The 20,259-nt window shown below is 46.9% G+C and overlaps 6 protein-coding genes across 6 annotated transcripts; 2 read left to right on the top strand and 4 right to left on the bottom strand.

Moving 5' to 3' along the window:
- Positions 1–589: 589 nt before the first annotated feature.
- On the bottom strand, positions 590–1,861 carry Aud_004173 (uncharacterized protein; the record flags this gene model as incomplete). Its single annotated transcript, XM_043289113.1, has 4 exons — positions 590–696; positions 764–976; positions 1,089–1,346; positions 1,405–1,861. 4 exons carry the CDS (start codon positions 1,859–1,861, stop codon positions 590–592), a joined length of 1,035 nt encoding a protein of 344 aa, XP_043145048.1.
- A 1,338-nt stretch (positions 1,862–3,199) lies between these two features.
- On the bottom strand, positions 3,200–4,221 carry Aud_004174 (metallophosphoesterase family protein; the record flags this gene model as incomplete). Its single annotated transcript, XM_043289114.1, has 3 exons — positions 3,200–3,857; positions 3,931–4,102; positions 4,167–4,221. 3 exons carry the CDS (start codon positions 4,219–4,221, stop codon positions 3,200–3,202), a joined length of 885 nt encoding a protein of 294 aa, XP_043145049.1.
- Positions 4,222–6,313: 2,092 nt separating this feature from the next.
- Positions 6,314–8,062, bottom strand: Aud_004175 (uncharacterized protein; the record flags this gene model as incomplete). Its single annotated transcript, XM_043289115.1, has 1 exon — positions 6,314–8,062. The coding sequence occupies one exon, from the start codon at positions 8,060–8,062 to the stop codon at positions 6,314–6,316; it is 1,749 nt and encodes a 582-aa protein (XP_043145050.1).
- Positions 8,063–8,383: 321 nt separating this feature from the next.
- Aud_004176 (uncharacterized protein) lies at positions 8,384–12,983 on the top strand (the record flags this gene model as incomplete). The annotated part of the gene is made up of 5 exons (XM_043289116.1): positions 8,384–10,023; positions 10,075–10,146; positions 10,198–10,255; positions 10,331–12,622; positions 12,864–12,983. The coding sequence occupies 5 exons, from the start codon at positions 8,384–8,386 to the stop codon at positions 12,981–12,983; spliced, it is 4,182 nt and encodes a 1,393-aa protein (XP_043145051.1).
- A 231-nt stretch (positions 12,984–13,214) lies between these two features.
- Aud_004177 (uncharacterized protein) lies at positions 13,215–15,077 on the bottom strand (the record flags this gene model as incomplete). Its single annotated transcript, XM_043289117.1, has 1 exon — positions 13,215–15,077. One exon carries the CDS (start codon positions 15,075–15,077, stop codon positions 13,215–13,217), a length of 1,863 nt encoding a protein of 620 aa, XP_043145052.1.
- Positions 15,078–18,682: 3,605 nt separating this feature from the next.
- Aud_004178 (acyl-CoA desaturase) lies at positions 18,683–20,004 on the top strand (the record flags this gene model as incomplete). Its single annotated transcript, XM_043289118.1, has 2 exons — positions 18,683–18,929; positions 18,989–20,004. The coding sequence occupies 2 exons, from the start codon at positions 18,683–18,685 to the stop codon at positions 20,002–20,004; spliced, it is 1,263 nt and encodes a 420-aa protein (XP_043145053.1).
- Positions 20,005–20,259: the final 255 nt, after the last annotated feature.

Raw genomic sequence — 20,259 nt, forward strand, 5'->3', positions numbered from 1 at the left:
TTTCGAAAAGAGAAGCATCACATCATTAGCCAAACCAAGCTGCTCAGAAAATTGATGAGCCCAAAAGCGAAGTAATTCTAACTGCGCACTGGGGAAAGTCAAGAAAAAGTTGGAAGAGAGGAGGGGTTATCAGCTGTGTGTTCTGACAAGGCTGACTGTCGAGCACCTGCCTATTGGTTGATACTTTGTCATTGAGGCACATACCCATCACCAGCCACTCAGAAACCATTGGATAATTCATCGTAAGCAGTGATTTCTAGCCTCTGAATATCAACCCAGCCCCTAGCGCGTTCCTTCTTCCTTTTGCCGACTTGTGAGCCGATCTATGGTTACCAGATTTGCATGATAATTATAGGTATAGTACTAGGTACAGATGAAGGTCTCTCTTCCTAATCTATCATTGTAGCCATAAGGATGCTCTGCAAACTTGCAGTGGCCACACTCGGGATCCGAGCATGTATGTTTATCTCCAAAGGTGTATGTGTCTAATAAGATATGCTGCTGCTATCCACAACCTTGAAACCTATGACAAACTCCTGTCCTACAGGGAGGCCCATTTGGCCAGTAAAATGAGGAGTCAATTTCATCCTCAGTAAAAGGGCATGAGATTGGGCATTCGCACAACTCCATAGTTCTTGATCTTTCTAATTGAGCCACCCAGAGTCTCCCTCTCAGTACGTTCTTCGTCACTCAATTCTGTTATTTTCGAAAATACCAGTCCCTGTCGATTCAATGCATATATCGTCAGTAAAATATAATATACTGCCAAGGTACTTTTCGGAAGCATCTCCGAGGAACAGGAAAGCGACTGTTGTTTCACCTACAAGATCGTGTTTCCAGTCTGTAAGCGCTCGGCTCAGCAGATTTCGCCCATCATATGCAGGATCCCCTTCAGAGGGAATATAATCTGTGATATTCCAGTCGCTACTGGGCATGCTGACAGAATCATCAGCTTCACGAGCCGCATCAATTATGTCTATAGAAAGTGGTATGTAAGTCAGTAGGGTGGATGATTTAATATGGAAATGGGAAACTCTTCGCTGATATTCGAGATACTTTTGATAGAAATAAAAGTGGGATAGACTCACCGAATAGGACATGATCTCGCTGCAGGGCCCGGCGCGAGACATGCCTGTTCTGTTCCCAAAGGCCATCTGCTATGCTCCACTCGTCCGGTTCGGTGTTTGCACTTTCTATTTGACTTTTCCATTTGCGAGTGCATTCTTCCAAAATGCACTGTGCGCCGTGGTCAGGAATATACTTCGTTATGTCGGACTCGAACCGTGAAACAAAATGTGGCGACGTCAGGTCGAGAAGTTCCTCAAAACAATGCACGTGATAGTAGTCTATAAAAAAACCCCTAATTCAGAAGAAGAACCGTAGTCCGAAGGGATTCAGTCTTACCTGGATTTCCGTATGCATTACGACCCGGGGAAACCGCAATCCTGTAATCACCGGGAAGGATACGATCGGTACAAGAGATCCCCTTGCAGGCTGCTCCATTACGCGAGTCAGGTGCATTCTGTAGCTGGAAGATGGGATAGTGAGTCAATTGAGCCTCCCCAGAAAAGCCAAACGAAAACTGCGGCTTCAGATGGCGCATGAGATTGCGTTTATCGGATTCAATGTCCTCTTGTCGTCTTTCCTCCGGAGAAAGTGCCTGCCGGCGTGCGTGCTCTGCTGCGTACCGCTCGCTTTCCATCCTGGAAGACTCTTTGATGTCTTCCTCGGTAATTGAAGCTGCACTTCGACCCAGCTGCCGAGCGATATTCTCTATGCGTGTACGCCTTCTGCGTTCCCTTTGGCGCCGTTCCCGATCCTCGCGCCTCTGTTTAGCTCTCGCATCGATCCGATCTGCCATGGTCAATGGCCTGGTGTATAAGCTCACAGGAACCAGTACTGAAGAATAGAACTGTATTGACACTGTTCCGCGTCTGGATTGTGAAATAATGAGACAGAATTTAGATTCCCTGTATCAAGGCATTAGCAGGTACGTGTACCGGAGGAGATGATTTGTCACACCAGAAGCCTCCTGTCAATGCTCTGGTGTTCCAACTTATTTGAAACAATATCTTTACAGTTTCAGAGAGTTGGGGGGTCTAAGTGTACTGCAAACAGATATATACAAAGAAGTGGAGTAAGTTCTTCCACTGATAGAGGCGGGGTGTTAATTTATCAGTTTCAGCAATTCGCGCTGCGGAACTGCGCCTCAATGCCTACGCTTACACTTGACGCCAGTAAGGGCCAAAGTGCCATGACTGCGCCAGATAGACAAGAAACATCAAGTTGATTGGAAGTATGCTCAGCAGACTGCGCCTATTAATGGATAGCCCACCTCAACATAACGGCTCGCCGAGGGCCGAGCCGCACTGCACAGCCTTGCTATGTACTAGCCTATAAGACTCGACGATATGCTCAAGGTACTCTAGTTATCTTGACTATACTCTTGTAAGGATTAGATTTCCTTCCAGTCTGACTGCCTAAAACGAGCTTTGACTGCATCACTCAACCTCCAACGGAGAACGCGCAGGAAAGACGCTCATCGAACTTAAGCTAGCGTCTTGAATCCTGATGCACTTCCTCAGGTCATCTGTCGCGTGATCATCATTGACTTTAAACTTACTGTAGACTGTTACCATTAGGGAGTTATATTGAGCCACAGTCACAGACCAACATATCATCTATAAAATGGGATGTTTATTACACCGCCAAAGGAACAGTTTCACACTTTTAGTAATATCAGCAAGAGCGCGGTGGGGGTCAAAGCCTTAATGAAGGTACAACCTATGAAGTAAGTATGAGGTATGCTGTGTGCAGCAAAGCTAAAACACGAAACAAATATTTTCACCATGGTCATGATAATAAAGAATATTTATGTATCAGGTCAAGCTATACACATATGTATACATTATACATAAAATGTATCGTTTTTCTCTGAGAAGGGCTTTCTTGGCATTACCGTCCTTTTCCAACCTTCAGCCCCATGCGAAAATCAAAAAGATAGCTCAACTATTTTCTACTAACACCCTTTGGTATTGCCTTAGGATAATACATGGAAAAGGTAAAGGAATTTGACTAGCTCTATTTCAAGCAATTCTGCCTATCAACCCTGCTAAGTCTCCCCATAGCTAATAACAGTTGATGTGAAAACATGTAACATTTTCTTACCAGTGTCTGCAGTACTCACCTCCCTTTTGAATTAATGGGCAAAAATATCAGGGCATCCATTAGGCAAACCCTCCGACCTCTTCATATGAGTGATGCCCTTAAGATGGACATACTCCTGCGTCACATCCTTGCTTGAAGTCTCTCCGGTGACGTTGAAATAGTTGATTCCAAACCCGTTGTCATCGAAGAACCTGGCCGTGCCTGCAACCACGTAAATGGTGAACGACTTGTCGGAAGCATAAATGTTTTTGGTCTCATGACGATGGCCAACAAGGATATGATGCACGTTATACTGCTTGATCAGACTGAGGTACCTGCCACGCACGCGGTTGGGAAAGGTCCAGTATGCGTCAGCCTCATCCTCAGTGACTTCAAATGGGAGATGATGATGCGCGACAATGATCTCTTCCTTTGCATGATGAGCTGCTTCGAGTTGATTCTCAAACCAAGCCCACTCTGCAGCGGTGTAGCTCTCAAACTGAGTGAGATTGCTGATCAAGGTGACTGAGTCTAGGAGGATGAACCGATATCCCTGGTGACTGAAGGAGCTGTGGTCGCTGACATTGTAGTCCCGGGAGAATTGCTCGAGGGTCGTAACATTGTTAATATCGTGATTTCCGGGAAGAAGATGGACGGGCTTCTTGAATTGGGGGAATGTATTCTGGAAAGCCTGGATCTGGTAGTCGTGTCTGCAAGTTGCTTTAGCCTAGATTCTGGGAAGGCCATCTCACTGCTATGCATCTGGAAGGGCAGACAACTGACCTGTCATGGGTCAAATCACCCACGGCAATGCAAAAGTCGAAATCCTCCGTGTTGACTTGTTGGGCAGCCAAACCCATACGGTAAGTATCATTTTGCCATCCATCAAGGCCGAAACCGATCTGGAGATCGCCGAGCTGGCAGAAACGGAAGGGCTTGTTGAAACCAGCAGATACTTTTCATAAATCAGCTTTGTACAGAGGAAGGAAGTGAATTGTGTAGATGATGTTGATACACACCAGAAGATGCACAAAGCGCAAGACAGCCAAGGAGGCCGACAACTGATCTTCGCATTTTGAGTCAGCAATTGGACGTTCTGTATCGAGTTTATCCCTGATAAAAGAAAGAACTACCGATGAAAGTCGACCGTTACGACTCTACTTATACATTGGGAGAGGTAGTGCAGTCCTGCGAATAGCAATGCTCGCCTACGGTGCGTGATCTTATTTCCCGGATATCCCCCAATAATTTCCAGGAACATTTTCTCAGTCTACCTACAGGTATACAGTGGCGTACCAACCGGTTGGCTCTGGCAGTGCACGTGGAGAGGACGGACCGGCAATTCACATCAGTATGTGGATCTTGGGGGATTTTGGAGTATGTAAAAGACTCCTTGATGGGGCCGTGCTGAACTCTATTTGGGCGAACAGACCACAGCTTGTCCTGAAAACCCTGACTGTCATTTATGCTTTCCATTTTGCCATTTAGGCTCATAACAAGCTTTACGCCAGACATTTGGTTTATGTCAAAAGGCTATTGATTCGCCGGCAGTTAGAACCAAACTCGGGACACTCTCCCCCACGACATTCCAGGCCATATCATCTACGTACCAAACTACATAGACAACCGAATTGAGGATGCAGCACTGTAGTGAGCAATCATACCTTGCAGCAAGCATAGTTGAAAGTTCCCAGTCCAAGCAGCTGACCATGCGCATACAGGCATGACTATCCCGTCTCCCTACCAGATTTTGCCTGAGCTGCAATGCCCGCTACTCAACCATCACATCAGACACAGCAACCACACTTTCCTTTAGACACTCTCCTAACGGATAGTGCGCGTTCAGGACGAATTCTCCAATAGAGTGACTATAACCTAGTAGCTACCTTACCAGCAACTGAATTAGACCGGTCAATGGGTTAAAATGAGGATGTTCGTCTTTTGCACAATCCCTCAAAAGTAATATTTGATTGCTGTGGAGTGACAATCAATCGGGTATACGTGTCTCTCAAATGATAACAACGCAAACAACGCAACCTAAAGGAATAGGAACAATCCAGCAAGTACTTCATCTCAAACCCATCAAACTAAATAGCACTATCGTGAGACAGCGGCAGCACTACATCGCTTGGTAATCCCCCGTCGCTGGGAGGGTTTGTAATTCCACAACTCCGATAAACGACATGCCATCCGACTTTCTAATAGTAGAAGGAGAGTTCTGAGGAACCACACAGGGACACTTCACCACACCCAGCTTTGAAATAAAACCTAACAGGTTCAGCTGATGCAGACCCTGATATTTTTAGATGCATGGATATTGCTAAGCCTGACGTGTAATTTTTTTTAAGGGTGCTATTGATTCCCTACCGGATGTAGAAATCTTGCATTCTTTCTGAGATTTTAGCTTAGTTAATCCCTATTACTTAACTTTGTGGGGTGTCAGTCCTCTAAAGTCTGATTACTCAAGCATGAACTTACTGACCTACCTACTATATACTTGCTCTCTTCCTAAAGTAGACTGGAGAGGCACCTGGACCATCTGCTCTAGTCGGCAAGGCAGTTAGCGAAGAATACGATGAAAACAAGCCTATTAGCACCGATGACTGCGAGATGCTAACACTACTTGGTTATGGTGAAGAAGCCTCACGAATGACAATTCTTAGGAAATAGCAGGGAAAAGGGACGACTTAGGATGATAAGTAACTTACTACAACACGCAAGTGTTTATCATCTCTGAAGAATGATGATTATTCTGTAAAGGAGCGGGTTCAGGTGATGGACTGTACGATTGAGGAAGAGCAAAAAGATGGGGCAAAAGATTGTCTCATTCAGGCTGGTATTACGAGATAAAATAAGGTGGGAAAACATAAAATACCAATGTTCTGCAGCGTGTTACTGTAAATAGTCTTCTTGGTAGTGATTTTTCGACATTAGAATAACAGGTATTATGTCAAACAAATCCTGCACGCCAAAATACTAGGAGAGCTACTACTGGACGGAATCATCATGATATGATAAATAAAAGTATGTTAAATAATCATGTACTCAGCAAGTGACAAGTATTTGAGTTGAGCCTTTAGACTTGTCATGATCCCTCTACAAACATGTAACTTGTTTTGCGAGTAACAGAACCTTAGTATGAACTGCAATGAGATGGGTTGCAGATCTATGCTCTGCATAGCTCAAGCTGTGAGACAACCTCTTTGTAAAATGCTATAGAACCGTCCTGATTGTTCCTTCCCGGCAAGCTGTAAAAGTTCGCCTGGAGACAGCGAAACGCAACTCTGGCATACACCTCACCCATATTAAAAGTAACATTCTGCGGTATTAACGTGTCGGTCATATGTTTGTGAAAGGTTTTGGCGTTAAGGGCATGGCTGCTTCTTTCTCTTTGAAAGTCGTCAGCAATCCGTTTAGCCGACTTGTAAACGCCCATTTCAACCAAAGTGACACCAAGACTGTATATGTCATGATCCTTAGTGAAGCGACCTGTCTTTCCGATGTAAGATTCTTCGTCTGTGGTGTCTAAACCTTGGGCGTCCGGGTGTCGGTAGAGATTATCCTCGACCGTAGTAGCGTGATTTTCAGTCCCTTCATCATTTGAGGCGAGGCGACTGTATTCGAAGCCGACGAGGTATGGGCGCCCAAGTTGACTGGCGTTGGTCTCCTTTGATTTAGAGATAGGTTGGCCTGAGGGTACAAACATGATACTGCTACTCCGGATACCCTTATGAAGCCATTCGGCAGCGTGTAGGTATAAGAGTGCTCTAGAAAGTGTCCTGGCAATTTCAAAGCGTTTGTTTAATGGCCGCACCTCTTTGTATTTGTCGGCTTTCTTTGATTCTGAGCTCAATATTTCCCTCAACGAAATAGCAGGTCCCGCATGGATAGTGTATAGAAATTCATATGTGCAATTCTCGTCGTTAATACTCAGAGGACATTCCCCAGGTTGCGTATAAATGTAGCCGATGCAAGGCAGTGTTCTTAACTCTTGGATTCTCTGCGAGGCTTGCAATAAGTGGACGACCTTCTCAATCCGCGGTCGAATAAGGTCGTTATTTGCCCTTCTGGGAACCGTCTTTTTCTCGATTAATACGGGACTTCCATTATAGTGCCCAGTGTAATGCCGATCAGAAGTGGAGCGACGGTCCCGTATTAGCATGTCATGAAGCCTCTGTGGGTTGTAGTCGGGAGATAATTTCAGGTCGTTTATATGACTTATCGTCGTAGCCTTGAGCCAGGCAAGCGACGCGGCGAAAGGGTCCATATCTGTCTGAGCACTCAGCCATCTTAGCTTCCAATCACCCTGTTCCGTCATCAAGGCAGGGTTGACTAGCACTGCTCCAGAAATGTCGGAGCTAGGGCCGGGTGGAGGGAAGAAGCCTTCCAAGTCTCGTACGAGGTATTCCAGAAGCTCCAGGCGCTGCATAGCAGACCCATTTTGTAAGGCCCACTTAAGACGGTCCGTGAAATTGGAGATATTCTCGTGAGTTGGCTCTGTAGATGATCCAGAATACTCCTTCCACGGGGTGCTCAATAGCTTAGAGAATCTTTCAGACGCGCTAGATGCCTGGGCCGAACGCGTGTTTTTGAATATCGGAATGCTATCTTGTTGAGAGGTCAAATGCCGCACGTTATGAAGAATGAGTTCCAAATAGTTAGCGATTGCGTTCCCATACATCTGGAAACGAGCATCTGGGATTCCATTTGACGGGCTTTCATCGTGTATGATCTTCCACCGGCATGACCACCAGTGCAATCGTGACAGATGAAATTGTAGACGGGCGGTAAATTGATTGGCTAGCTCATCCGCGTGCTCGACCCTGTCTAAGAAGTTAGATACAGCAAGACAGCCCTGGATCAGGTTGCCCAGAAGTCCTGTTGAGGCGGCAAATGTGTTGTAGTGTGACTCCATATTAACAAAGGAGCAGGTAATCACTATTTATGGGATATATATCGTTTCTTAGGATAGAATATGAAGGGAGAAGAGAGCAGCTGAAGGATTAAGAGGGAAAACAACTTTAGCAGAAGAGGAGGGGGGGATACCTTGGACATTTGATGGTTACAAAATTGCGGCGCAGTCAAGGTGCCTGGCGAGGCGCACTTGCTGGCACAATTTTATTAGCCAAATATTACGGAGTATAAATAGAAAAAGACACCGATGTCTCTTTAAATTAAGGAAATAGCCGCGAGGACCACAAAAAGATCTTCAAAATTTCCAAATTTGTTTTTCGCCATGAGTTATACTGAAACCACTATCCGAAGCTATCTTGGATCCTCACTTCAAGGCCCCAACTTCTCCAACCAAACCAATACCGAGAACGATAAACATGTTGCTGAAGAAGAAGCGGACGGAATCCTATACGACTTCATTTCGTTTCTGGCACTTGTTTCCCGCTCAACCTCTTATACAGACTGGACATCGATTGGGATGAACTTGGTCCACATCTCCACAAGCAACATCGCCCTGGCAGAGAGAAAGAGATACGGTTCTAGTTTTTCAATCTCTCTGGTTGATAGGAAAGATCTTTCTGCAATGCTACCGCATGACATGGCCCATTTGAACCTCCCTCGGCTGTTAGCAGTGAAGACGCCTATCCTCAATTCGCCGTTGGGAGCACGGAGAAATCGGCACATCTTTGACTCCATGACGAGAGAATATGAAATTTTGAATCATAAATCCCTCAAGAAACACGAAAACATTGTCCGATTAATTGGTTGCTGCTGGAGAACCGTTGACATGGAGTCCGACCTCACAGTTCCCAATCTTGTGCTTGAGGGTGCTGACCTTGGCGACCTCGAGGACTTTTACCAGCGCCATGGGGGGACCATTACCATGCGCAAGCGGCTTGGACTCTGCATCGATGTTGCTACGGGAGTGGAGGCCCTTCATCTTGCTGGCATCCTGCACGGGGATATCAAGCCCCGAAATATCCTGGTCTTTAAAAATCAAGACCGAGGCTTTATTGCCAAGATAGCCGATTTCGGCTCGTCTATCCCATTATACCAATCCACATTTCCCCGAAAGGCATGTCCTGGAACAAGGCTGTTTGCTGCACCAGAACTGGTTAATAGCTCAGGAGACCATAGCAGAGACGAGCTTTTGAAGGCAGAGATCTATACCCTAGGGCTTGTCTTCGTGCTCTTGGTCAGGGGGCTCCATACGCTAGATAAGCTGCGTTCAGCGAGGTCAGAGGATGTTGCAAGCCTTAAAGAAGCAGGAGAATTAGCCGATTGGATATTGCAGGAAGACGAATATCGCCTGTTTGATCCCATGGCGAGACCTACATTCGGGAAGCAGGCAAGTGAGCGAGAGCGTCAGCGCGGCATTTGGCGTTGGTTGGAAACTCAGGAATATAACAGAGCTCATGCCCTGTGGGCACGGGGGAAAGTTCCCAGCTTTGAAAATGTTTTTGTTGACAAGGACTGGATTACGTTGGCCAATGCACGGCTGAAGAGTGAAAAATCTGAGACGCTGTTTTCAGGTCTTGTTAATCGCATCATGTCGGCGCAGCCGAGCAGGCGACCAGTCGATGTACATCATGTCCTCCAAGACCTGAGGCAGATTTTGACACTGGAACTACGTGCTCTATACGACCCGAATCACCCACACCAGATGCTATATGAAAAACAACTCGCATCAAGTCGAAGGCGGCTCAACCCGGGGGGTTTGCATGAGGGCGTTAACATATCTTACTTAAATCTTCAGGAAATCGACTCTATCATTCTGAACCACGTCCTGTCATACGGGAGGCCACGCTTTGTTCGCGACTTTTACTTCATATGGCGATTTGGGGGTATCGCCAAGTTTCCAAAGCAACATCGCCCTCCTACTCGCTCTCGGTGGTTGGGGTTACGACACCAAACTCAAAAAAGGTATGTTCAGGGCTTCTACTATCTGTGCAGACCTCCTAAAATTACATCCAGAGCCCAGCGTTACATGGCTCGGCAAAAATATGAGGTCAAGGGTTATATAAAACTAGTCGTAAAAAAATGGAGGTACGTATGAGACCTAGTCCTCACCTTGCGCATCCATATTAAGAGGCGTAGCCGGGATCACCAGAAATTCAAAGAGCAAAAATGGGCAGACACGGGTGAAGTTTTCCAGGTCAGTTTAAGTCCCACCTTCGTTGTGCGCATTTGTAGCCTTGAAAAATAATACTAGCTACAATGCTCCACATAGGCGACCCTAGACGAAAGATATACCTCACTCTTGCCAGAAAGTGTTCGAAATGAAGTTATCCGGCAACTTCAATACATTGCTGATTCTCCCGGAGAAATTCAAAGCCGTCGTCTTCTTGCTTGCTTTGAACATGCACTCATGACTCTGTGCTACGATGATGCCTCCAGAACCGACCCAGAGCTGATCCCAACAGCTCTTAACTACATGTTACATGCTGCAGCTTCGGGGCATCAGCCGGCTCAGAGTCTCGTCGGTAGATTATTTGGTGTATTTGGCCATGAACTGCCCATTGGTCGCGATACGGAGACTAAATGGCTATTCCAGGCCTCTCTACGAGGCAGCCTCACTGCTATGAAGCGACTCCAGATGCTGAATCCCGCTGTACATCAGCAAGCAGACCGCTTAATCCGATTTAAACACAATGGCTCTTTTGTTGAGGGTGAGGTATGGAAGGACACAGAATATTTGCTCTTTTTAATCTCAGCTGGCCTGGCAGATGTCCCGCCAGGCTTCGTACATAATCTGGCGGCACACGGCCAGCTGGAGAGTCTTCGAAGACTCTCCCATCTCCCCCACCAAACTTTCAACACCCAAAATGGCCTGGGCGAGACACCGCTAGTTGCTGCATGTCGCTGCGGCCATGCGAATATTGTACAGCTCCTCCTCACGCTCGGTGCAGACCCATCAATTGGAACATTTGGCAATGTTCATCCGTTACACTTTCTCAGCGCTTTTCCCGACGAGGATATACCTCAGATCTCAGATCTTCTTCTACGGCATGGTGCGGAATTGGAAATTTATTCTCAGAGGGGAAGCGTTTACAAACAAGGAATTGATGGCCGATTCGGTGTAGACGAAGGGACGCCTCTTCTATGGTCAGTCATAACAGGCAACGTTGTTGCCATCCAAGAGTTGCTAAGACATGGCGCCAATATCTTCTCGTACATACATCTGCATGAATGGGAGATGACCAGTGAGGTGGTCATCCACTGTTCTCCGCTCGAAAGTGCAATCGCCATGTACAGGTATAATATCGTCAACCTTTTGCTGTCGTCCTGCACAAACAGGGAGGAATTATTGCGCGGCTTAAACGATCTTCGACTAGTAGGCCAAAGGGTCAGAGCCACTCCATTACTGATGGCTTTGGAGAAGCAAACTGTCTCACGGCTGAGTCCCATGTTGCTCCATGGGCACCTTCGTCATCATGCTCAATTAAGAACGGTCGAGATGTTGCTTCACTATGGTTCAGATCCCCTTCGACTCAGTCAAGAGCAATCGGGTGAATCCACTCATGCAATCGAAGTTGTCTGTCAGGATGATAATCTTCTTCTTCTCGATTTTCTCTGGAACTACGATGGGACCAGACTGCGACCACCCCCAAGACTGTACTTCAAATGCGTTTTGTTGGCCATACAAAGATCGAAGCGGACTATATTCGATTTTCTATTGTCACATCAGCACGACATTGCTCAGGTCACCGAAACTCGCAAATTGAAACTGGAACTGTTAGAAAAAACATGCAGTTTGTCTACTGATACACACTACGTATCTTCTGTCGTCGATTCAATCGTTCATGGATTGCCATTAGCTCCTTCTGCAGCCACAATCAAACCTGATTTTACCCAGCCGCTGTTGATTGCTCTTATGGCAGGAAATACTGAAGCTTCCAGATTACTCTGCCAGTATGGCCATTGCAACCTCACTAAGGGGCCAGATAACCTCTCGATGCTGGCGAGTGTGATTGTACTTGATGCAACGTCCCCTATCGTCAAGGATAGAGTCGATCATCTGCTGCACTTGGTTTCCTCATTCTTTCCTCCGGCATTAAAGAGGAAATTATTTTGGAAGTGCGCATCTTACAATGCTCATGGACGGCGTGGCCAACTCACAGCCTTTCAGTTCGTCTTCGCACGCCGAGAAATCGCGCATGATACGACTATTATTCCTGCGACAGCGAATTCAGAAATTTGGCGCAACCTCCTCCGGGCTTTCAACGAACCGGATTTCCTCAATGCTCAGGTTGATCCCCGGTCTCCTGATTTCCCCGGTGACACCGCCCTGCACATGGCCGCACGAGCAGGCTGCATGAAGGAGATCAGCGATATGCTTGCCGGTCAGTACGGAGGCTCTTTTGAACTCAGCCTTGTCAACAGGCACAATGAGACTGTTCTGGACGTGTGCATAGCGCACCATGAGATCCTTGTCAATGAAGTCGAAGACCGACTTATGCATTTAGGTACACTGTCTACCGAGGGCGCATTGTTGAAGAAGATCAGGGACCTTCAAGCGACTGTTGGTACCCTGATTCAAAGAGGCTGTGGTATATCCACATTCTGTCTGTTGGCACTCAAAAAATCTGAAAAGATTTTTCTGATTGTGCGTCGGCCAAACATTTTAATGCATGTTCCTTATAAACCAGGCAAGGCGCCCCGTCCCTTTCTAACTTTCAAGTCACACTGTGGACGCGCTGCTAAGACTTCCGTGGATAGGGTACACATTTGGAAAGCATTGTTTATCTGCTAATGTTTGTGAGGATATTGCCCAGCTTCTCCGCTTGGAAGTTGGTAGTCTAATTCCGTTCGTCGACGTCCCATCAGACTATGGTAAAGTCTTGTCGGAGGAAATGGATGATTTTATCCAAAAGCTAGATTAATGACAGGGCTCTTCAAATATAATTACTTTCTTGCTCATCAGCATGATCTTGTTCTATTCTTTTTAAAATTCGTTTCTTGGACGAGCAGAATGCTCAACATCTTCCATCATCTGCATCAGAAGCGGGATCCATGGCGCCTGAAGTCTAGAGTCAAAGTGAAATGTTAGTCTTGCGCGATAGCTATTCTCAACCAGGAGAAAAATGTGTATAGACCAAAGAAACGAAGAAAACTCACGAAAAACGCGCGTTGATCGAAGAGTCTTTGCCCTGGTCATCACACGGAACGGTTGTACACTGCCGTCTCACCAGCTCAAACTCCGAATCATTTCGACACCGTGGTAGAGCAGGCAAGGGCTCATAGTCCCGCTCCCTCGGGTCGAAAATATCCTCGAATCTCTCTCCTGCATGATCCAGAATAAGATTGAGAGCCGCTTCGATACTTCCGCCACGACTGAAATAGAACGTATGCATTTGAGGCCATATTCGCTTTTTCTTATAAAGAGACAACAAATCATCCGACGCAGGGCATCCGCCTGCTTGCAGACACTCAATGATTGTGGTGATAAACTCTTTAAATCCCCGGCGCAGGACTCTGCTTTTCTTAAATAATGAACGAATATTTTCTGGGATATACTCGAGTAAATCCCCATTGACCATGCACCAAAGGCGGTTGTCACTCGTTTCCGTTGTTTTGAGTCTATAGAGAAGCTCCTCAGCAATATCCTGCAGGGTCTGCCTCATCCGATGGCTGAGAAAGCCTCTAAGGCAGAATCCACAGGTACAACCGAAACGGGTACAGGCCCAACAGGGCGAATTGTCCTGGGTCGGACATCCACGAAGGGCGAGCACACATCGGACTGCTTCTTCGGGAAATCCATCGAACTTATCGGCTTGGACTAAGAAGTGTTGTCCAAGATATTTACCCAGCCGTGTCACCTCGAGCTGGGCCTGCAATGCCTCCAGAGGAGTGTAACCTTCAATATTCCGACCCTCTTTGAGATTTGAATTGCTGAGGGTCATAGAGTCCAGGATCCACGCGACACACTCGGGCTTGGATTGGCAAGCGGCGATGTGGAGGATATTGTTTCTCAACCCGTCTCTCATTTCAAATAAATACCCTTGCGACCCATCACTCTCAAGATTGCGGTCCTTGAGCAATGCAAGACATTGCACATCGGAGAGGCTCTGCAGCGCTTGGTGGATGGGATACCGCTGAGCGTATTCACTTCGTTCCTGTCGGCGTCTTTCTTTTTCTTCATAGAATTCCTCTATGTGGTGATCGGAAGATCCTACCTCACCAAAGTCAAAATTTCCGTCAGCGCCGAGTGGGGGACCAACCATGACCGATCTAGTCTTCGGGACCTCTGGCCGTGAATCGTCCGAATCGTAGTCGCCGTCAAGGAACGATTCTGCTTCAAGCGGGTCCGGGTCTTCGTCGATGGAAATGTTTCGTGAGCGGTGGTTGGCGTCAATGGAAAAGGCAAACCAATGACTGATTCCAATGCGACGAAATCCCAATTTCCTAAAGAACCTGATGGCAATTGCCTTCTGGGCATCCGCCATGTCAAAGCGCTCCCGTTTCGTCTTCCCCTTCCGTTCTTCAAGATCTTCACCCCTGTGCAAGCAGGTGGGATATGCAAACACGAATCGAACATCATCATCCATACCGACTGCCTTTTGGATCATATCCATCACTAACCGCCGTCCAATGCCCCGTCGACGAGCCTTCCTGAGAACGGTCACTGTCTCGATGATGAGGAAATTTCCCTCACTGAGTTCGGTTTGCCAAATTCCGAGGCCCCTTCGGACCGGGTGATGCAAATACTCCTCTTTCAGACGACCGTGTCGATCAAAGACATCGAGAGCAAGATTCATCGTGTCAGTGGACGGATGTTCCATTTGCTCGAGGAAGGATGGGACGATCCGATCCCGTTGAACTATATAACCAGATGCGGTGCCGACTTTCCTTTCACGGTTCTTTCTGCTTAGGAGCGCATGCCCTTGGATTGGGAGTAACCAGCTCTTAAATGGCTCGTATTCTAACGTCCCCTCCGTATGGACACTCCTCACTTTGACTTTGGTAGTCGACGTCATTTCGGGAGCAGCAAGGGTTTTCTTCCTAATTGTGATGTTAATAGGCGAACGATGAAAATAGGTGGTGATGAGGGAACCCAAGGATACATCTTAAGATCGCTTGCGCTGTCTTTAAGTATTCACGGCGTGTTCAGCCACAAGGCGGAAATTGCCTTATTGGAAATCCCAGCCAATTACATCGAGCCCTTGGGGGCTGAGTTCTATCCCTGTGTTGGTGTGTAACCAAATCATTCCGTCTGAAATGCAACCAGAGTGATCACAGCACAACCCAAGTGAATATATCTCTCACAGGCCATTCTCAGTTCCCGTGTATGTACATTCAAACCTACTGTATCCAAAATTATAATTCAGAATCTGGTTCAAATAACACACACTCTGTAAGTCGTTAATGACTGGTGGCCCCCCGGGCAGTGCTATTCTTAAATGGGTTTCATGGCTCATGTTATCTTCGCTGCCTAGCAATCCTTTATTTAAAGTAATGTATCAACAACCTACTTGAGGCATTGGCGCCCAAGCCTCTGTTGGTGTAATCAACAGAGGTTTTGTGTCACTAGCCACCAGGAAACTAAGTATGTCAAGGAAATTAAAAAGAATTTTTTTGCCTGTCTAGAAAAGTATCAGATTGTGGTGCTAAAAAAAAAAAAAAAATTGAATCTCAAAATAATGTGAAAAGTCTTATTCCCTTTGATCAACATCCGACGCCCATTACACCCGCCAGCTCCACAGCAACTACCTGGCGCCCATGACGGCCAGCTCCACCGTGCTAGGCGCCTTTGACGCCGGATCCGCCCTCGAATTCCCCGCATGTCCTAAGGCTGATATGTATTGGCGACTATTCTTGTCAGCGCAACATCAACTTGCAATTTTTCTGCCGCCAGTCCGGTATCTTCAGCCTCTGCGATAAGAAGCTGCGTGGCTCGTAGGGGCGGTTGTATACAAGAGGTCTGTGCGGTGTTACGAGAACCGGTCCATTGATTGATTGATTGATTGATTCACCGAGCCCAGAATGAATTGTTATGGGCAGAGAGAACTGCCCAGTGGAATTCTGGTGTCTGCATCATGTAAAATATCTAACGCTATTACTGCACGTTTATGTTCAAGCGGGACAGCCACTGGCCACTTTTTCAGGAAGACCTAGTCAATGTCTGCCGTGAACACATGGAAGACAGATCTTACCGACTTAACAGCCCTTCAGTGTTTAAAACCGAGTACTACAACCTTTTAAGAACTCTCTGCAAGGTAAAAGAGACACTGAGCAGCACATGTAGATCAAGCCAGGAGTCTGACCAGGTCTTCGGTTCGCCAAATGTGGTGAAAGGACCGAGTGCTGTAATTGCGGGAAGCACCCCAGTTTTGACGATCTTGAGCATAATGCTTTTTATTCAGGCATTTACAATGAACTTTTAATGTTGGTGCCCTGCGTGATGGCCCGAAAGAAACTAGCCCGGCACATTCAAATGTCTGTTCTGGCTGCGGTACTATGCATGAGGGAACCTTTCAGTTATTTTACTTCAATAGGCAATTGATAGGAGGAAAGCAGGATCCAGCATAAGGTGAAAGATAATGGCGATCTATCCTAGAACTCTAAACAAATAGCAACTTGCCTTAATTGCGCGGAAGTGAATAGTTTCGAGCGAAAAAGCGACAGAACATATACAAAAGGGGCACAACATAGACGGTAGTGACCATGATAGGAAAAGCTTTTCCGCTATCTGATAGGCAATGAAGTGTACCATACGCCGTTGTCTCATTCGGTTCCGTCGCGTCTCCTAACCAAACGTGGCCGTCAATATGACGTGCCATATTACTGGACCGGGAATTTGGTATGTATACATCAGAGGCTGGCGTTGTTCTGTTTCCGAGAGGGTGATAGCCAGTGGGAGAAACATCGTAGGCAATGAATAGGTAGCTGTAACCGAGGACAAAGCCAAGCAAGAACTGGATGATCTGCACAGTTGTCAGGGTGCGCTTTATCTGGACAGAAACTGGCACAGCAGCTGCTGCTAAAGCGAAGTAGGTGTACTTAAATACAAGACTTGTTAGCGGTTAATGAAGATAAGCGGCTTCTGGATGAGGACCTTACCATTAGAGTGTGGACAAAGGAGTTTAGAAAGATGCCAACTAAAACAGCTGGGGACTTGTATCTGAGGGCGACCCATCCACATATCATTACACCGGCATGATGATAGGTCTGTAAAGTAGAGCTCTTCTTTCCCCTCAAGAGGATAATCATGGTATCAACTACCTCATAGAACTTTGAAAGATAGAAGATCCATCCGACGTAGGCTAGGCCTTGGTCCCAAAGATTACCATTATGCATTGGAACTAGGACGTCATGCATTTAGCTTCTGGTAACCATAATATCAGTCCAGGAACATCTCACCTTGTGTTCCGCTAGATACATCCGTTTGGCACAGTGCACGTGCGGCATTGGCCAAAAAGTTTGGGTCTTCCCAGGTCGGCCATGAACTTCCCAGCGCCTGGCAAATACTGTAAAATGCCCAACCGGAGAATAACGCTAGTAGAGAGTTGTGCATGATGACCAGAGTCTTGAAGAAGCGAGTTTTGCTGAAATTCCATGGTTTGTTCAGGCGTCTGCCGTTTACTCCGTTCACGAAAATAACGGCGGCAATATACATGGCCGCTACAGTGAAAGGAAACCTGATATCGAGAGTGAAATAGTATACATCAGGGTTGATTTTGAAAGGCTCGCGTAGAGTTGAAAGTTTATGATAAGGGGGAAGAGTTGAGCTCCGAGGATAGCGAGGAGGAAAGGAGAAGACCTCAAGGGGGGGTAGTTCAAGATGAACAGAAAGGCTTTGAGAAAACATAGTAACGGTGAAATGCCTAAGAGAATCAACTAAGCAATGCACATGTATATAATTTATATTAGCGATATCTGCAGTCTTATTTCGTTCAGAGACGAGCTGTGTCTCTACACATAAGTAGGCTCGCTAAACGATCCCGTAGCTATTCTCCTGGATGTGTCTGGTGGGATGAAGATATTACTGTTAGAATCCGGCCTGCGGGCGTAGCATTATGGCTGAAAATTGACGCATTCAGATACTATAGCACCATACTATACGACGGGATACCATCGCTGCAATGTGAGTAACCACCGCATCCCGATGACTCCTATCATGCAGGGCGGATTGGAGCATGTCCTTCATGAGACTATCTCAGAAACAGCTGAAAGGGGATGTAAAATGGTTACAAGCCGCAAGCAGAAGGCCACAGCCTCAGCACAGCTCTATTGGAATCTTTGTGACTTGCCTGCACGCATGCGGTTTTTGGATCTCGCAAAAAACCTGCATTGTAGCATTGTAGCATTAATCAGTCCGTCCGCAATTGGAGAAACACCTGTAACTCATCTAGGTGCTTTCAGAAAGATTCTATCCCCTATCGGTTGACTGTCCCATTAGTTTACCGCAAGCTGGTTATAAGTGTTGCAATATGCGAAACCTCAATAGGTCAGCTCTGGTAACCTTCCGTCTATTCAAAGGCTGCCGGCTTCTGTTCTTCATTAACGTCGGACTCACACCCAACGTACAGCAATAATGATGATGCCCAAGAAACTTACCAACCGACGGTGCATTCGAGGCTCAATGACAAGCCCCGTCAATGCAAAGGAGACCTCCCAGGAAGGAGGCTCTCGGCCAACTTCCGGAGAACAGAGATACAAAGGGCGGTTGGGCATCGCTTTACCACCTCTAAATTGGCCCCTCTTTACCTTCATCGTCATAGTCCCTATGGTTGCAATTTTTGGTGGAATTCTTTGGGTACCCATCTACAAGACAACCGTCCTCTTCGGTTTCGTGTATGGTTATCTCAGAGGCATTTGCATCACTGCCGGTGGGTAAAAGCACCGAAAGATCTGAATCTGGCATCGGGAGGGGAGCTGACAGAAGAAGGGTATCATCGATATTGGGCGCACAGGTCATACACGGCCAGCCAGCCACTGCAATTGTTTCTGGCCCTTGTGGGAGTCGGCGCTGGCCAAGGATCAATAAGCCAATGGTGTCGGCAGCACCGTGCACACCACCGCTATGTGGACACGAGCCAGGACCCTTACAATGTGCAACGGGGATTTTTCCACGCGCACATTGGGTGGATCATTTTCAAGGACAACTCGAATTTGCACAACCGTGTGGATATTACCGACCTCAAGGCCGACCCCATCGTTTATTGGCAGCGCCGATACTATTGGCAGTTGACAATCCTCATGGCCTATATTGTTCCCACGGTGATAGCAGGGCTTATCTGGGGAGACTGGCTGGGTGGCTTCGTGATTGCGGGCTGTGTAGGGACCGGGGGGGTTCAGCAAATTTCATTTTGCATCAATTCGTTCGCACATTGCTATGGAACACAGCCGTTCCAGGGAGTAAAATCTCCTCGGGATAATTTCATCACCGCATTCGTGACGTTGGGGGAGGGCTACCACAACTTCCATCATGAATTCCCCGTGGATTACCGGAACGGTGTCCGGTGGTGTGACTATGACCCCACGAAGTGGACCATTTGGTTCTGGAGCCGCATTGGACTGGCATCCAATTTGAGGCGGTCCCCTGACAGTGAGATTGAGAAGAGACGTCTGCAACGGTGTCGGGAGATACTGGATCAGGCGTTGGACAACGTTGACTGCGGCACAATGGTCAAAGACCTACCTGATATATCATGGGAGGCGTACCAGCAACAAGCCCGCACAGGGTGCAATCTCGTCGTCATCAATGGCATCGTCCATGACGTATCCAACTTTATAACAGATCATCCTGGAGGAGAGGAGTTGCTTACAGCAGTGATTGGAGATGATGCGACACAACTATTCGAAGGTGGTGCGTACAAGCATTCGAATGCTGCCCATAACCTGCTGTCCACTTTGAGAATAGCTAGGGTCAGTACACAACCGGAGTCAAAGCAGTTGATATGAGCAAAATGCTGCGATGACCATTTATTGGTGGGCTATAATCAACCCAGGCATTTTGAAAGCTGCTTGTTTCTATCACTATAAATATAAGTATCCACGATCAATTCCTCAAGCAACAAAACCCACTTAGATACGATATTTGTTACCTACTCCTCGATTCAGGGGATTGGCAGGCCTTACCAAGCGGTTTTATAGGTAGAGCTCCGAACGACCAAGTCCTATTGTAGTTTATCTGGCCGTCCAAGGGTTGATCGCAAT

The sequence above is a fragment of the Aspergillus udagawae genome, assembly GCF_001078395.1.
Source record: "Aspergillus udagawae IFM 46973 DNA, scaffold_3, whole genome shotgun sequence".
Lineage (NCBI taxonomy): Eukaryota > Fungi > Ascomycota > Eurotiomycetes > Eurotiales > Aspergillaceae > Aspergillus > Aspergillus udagawae.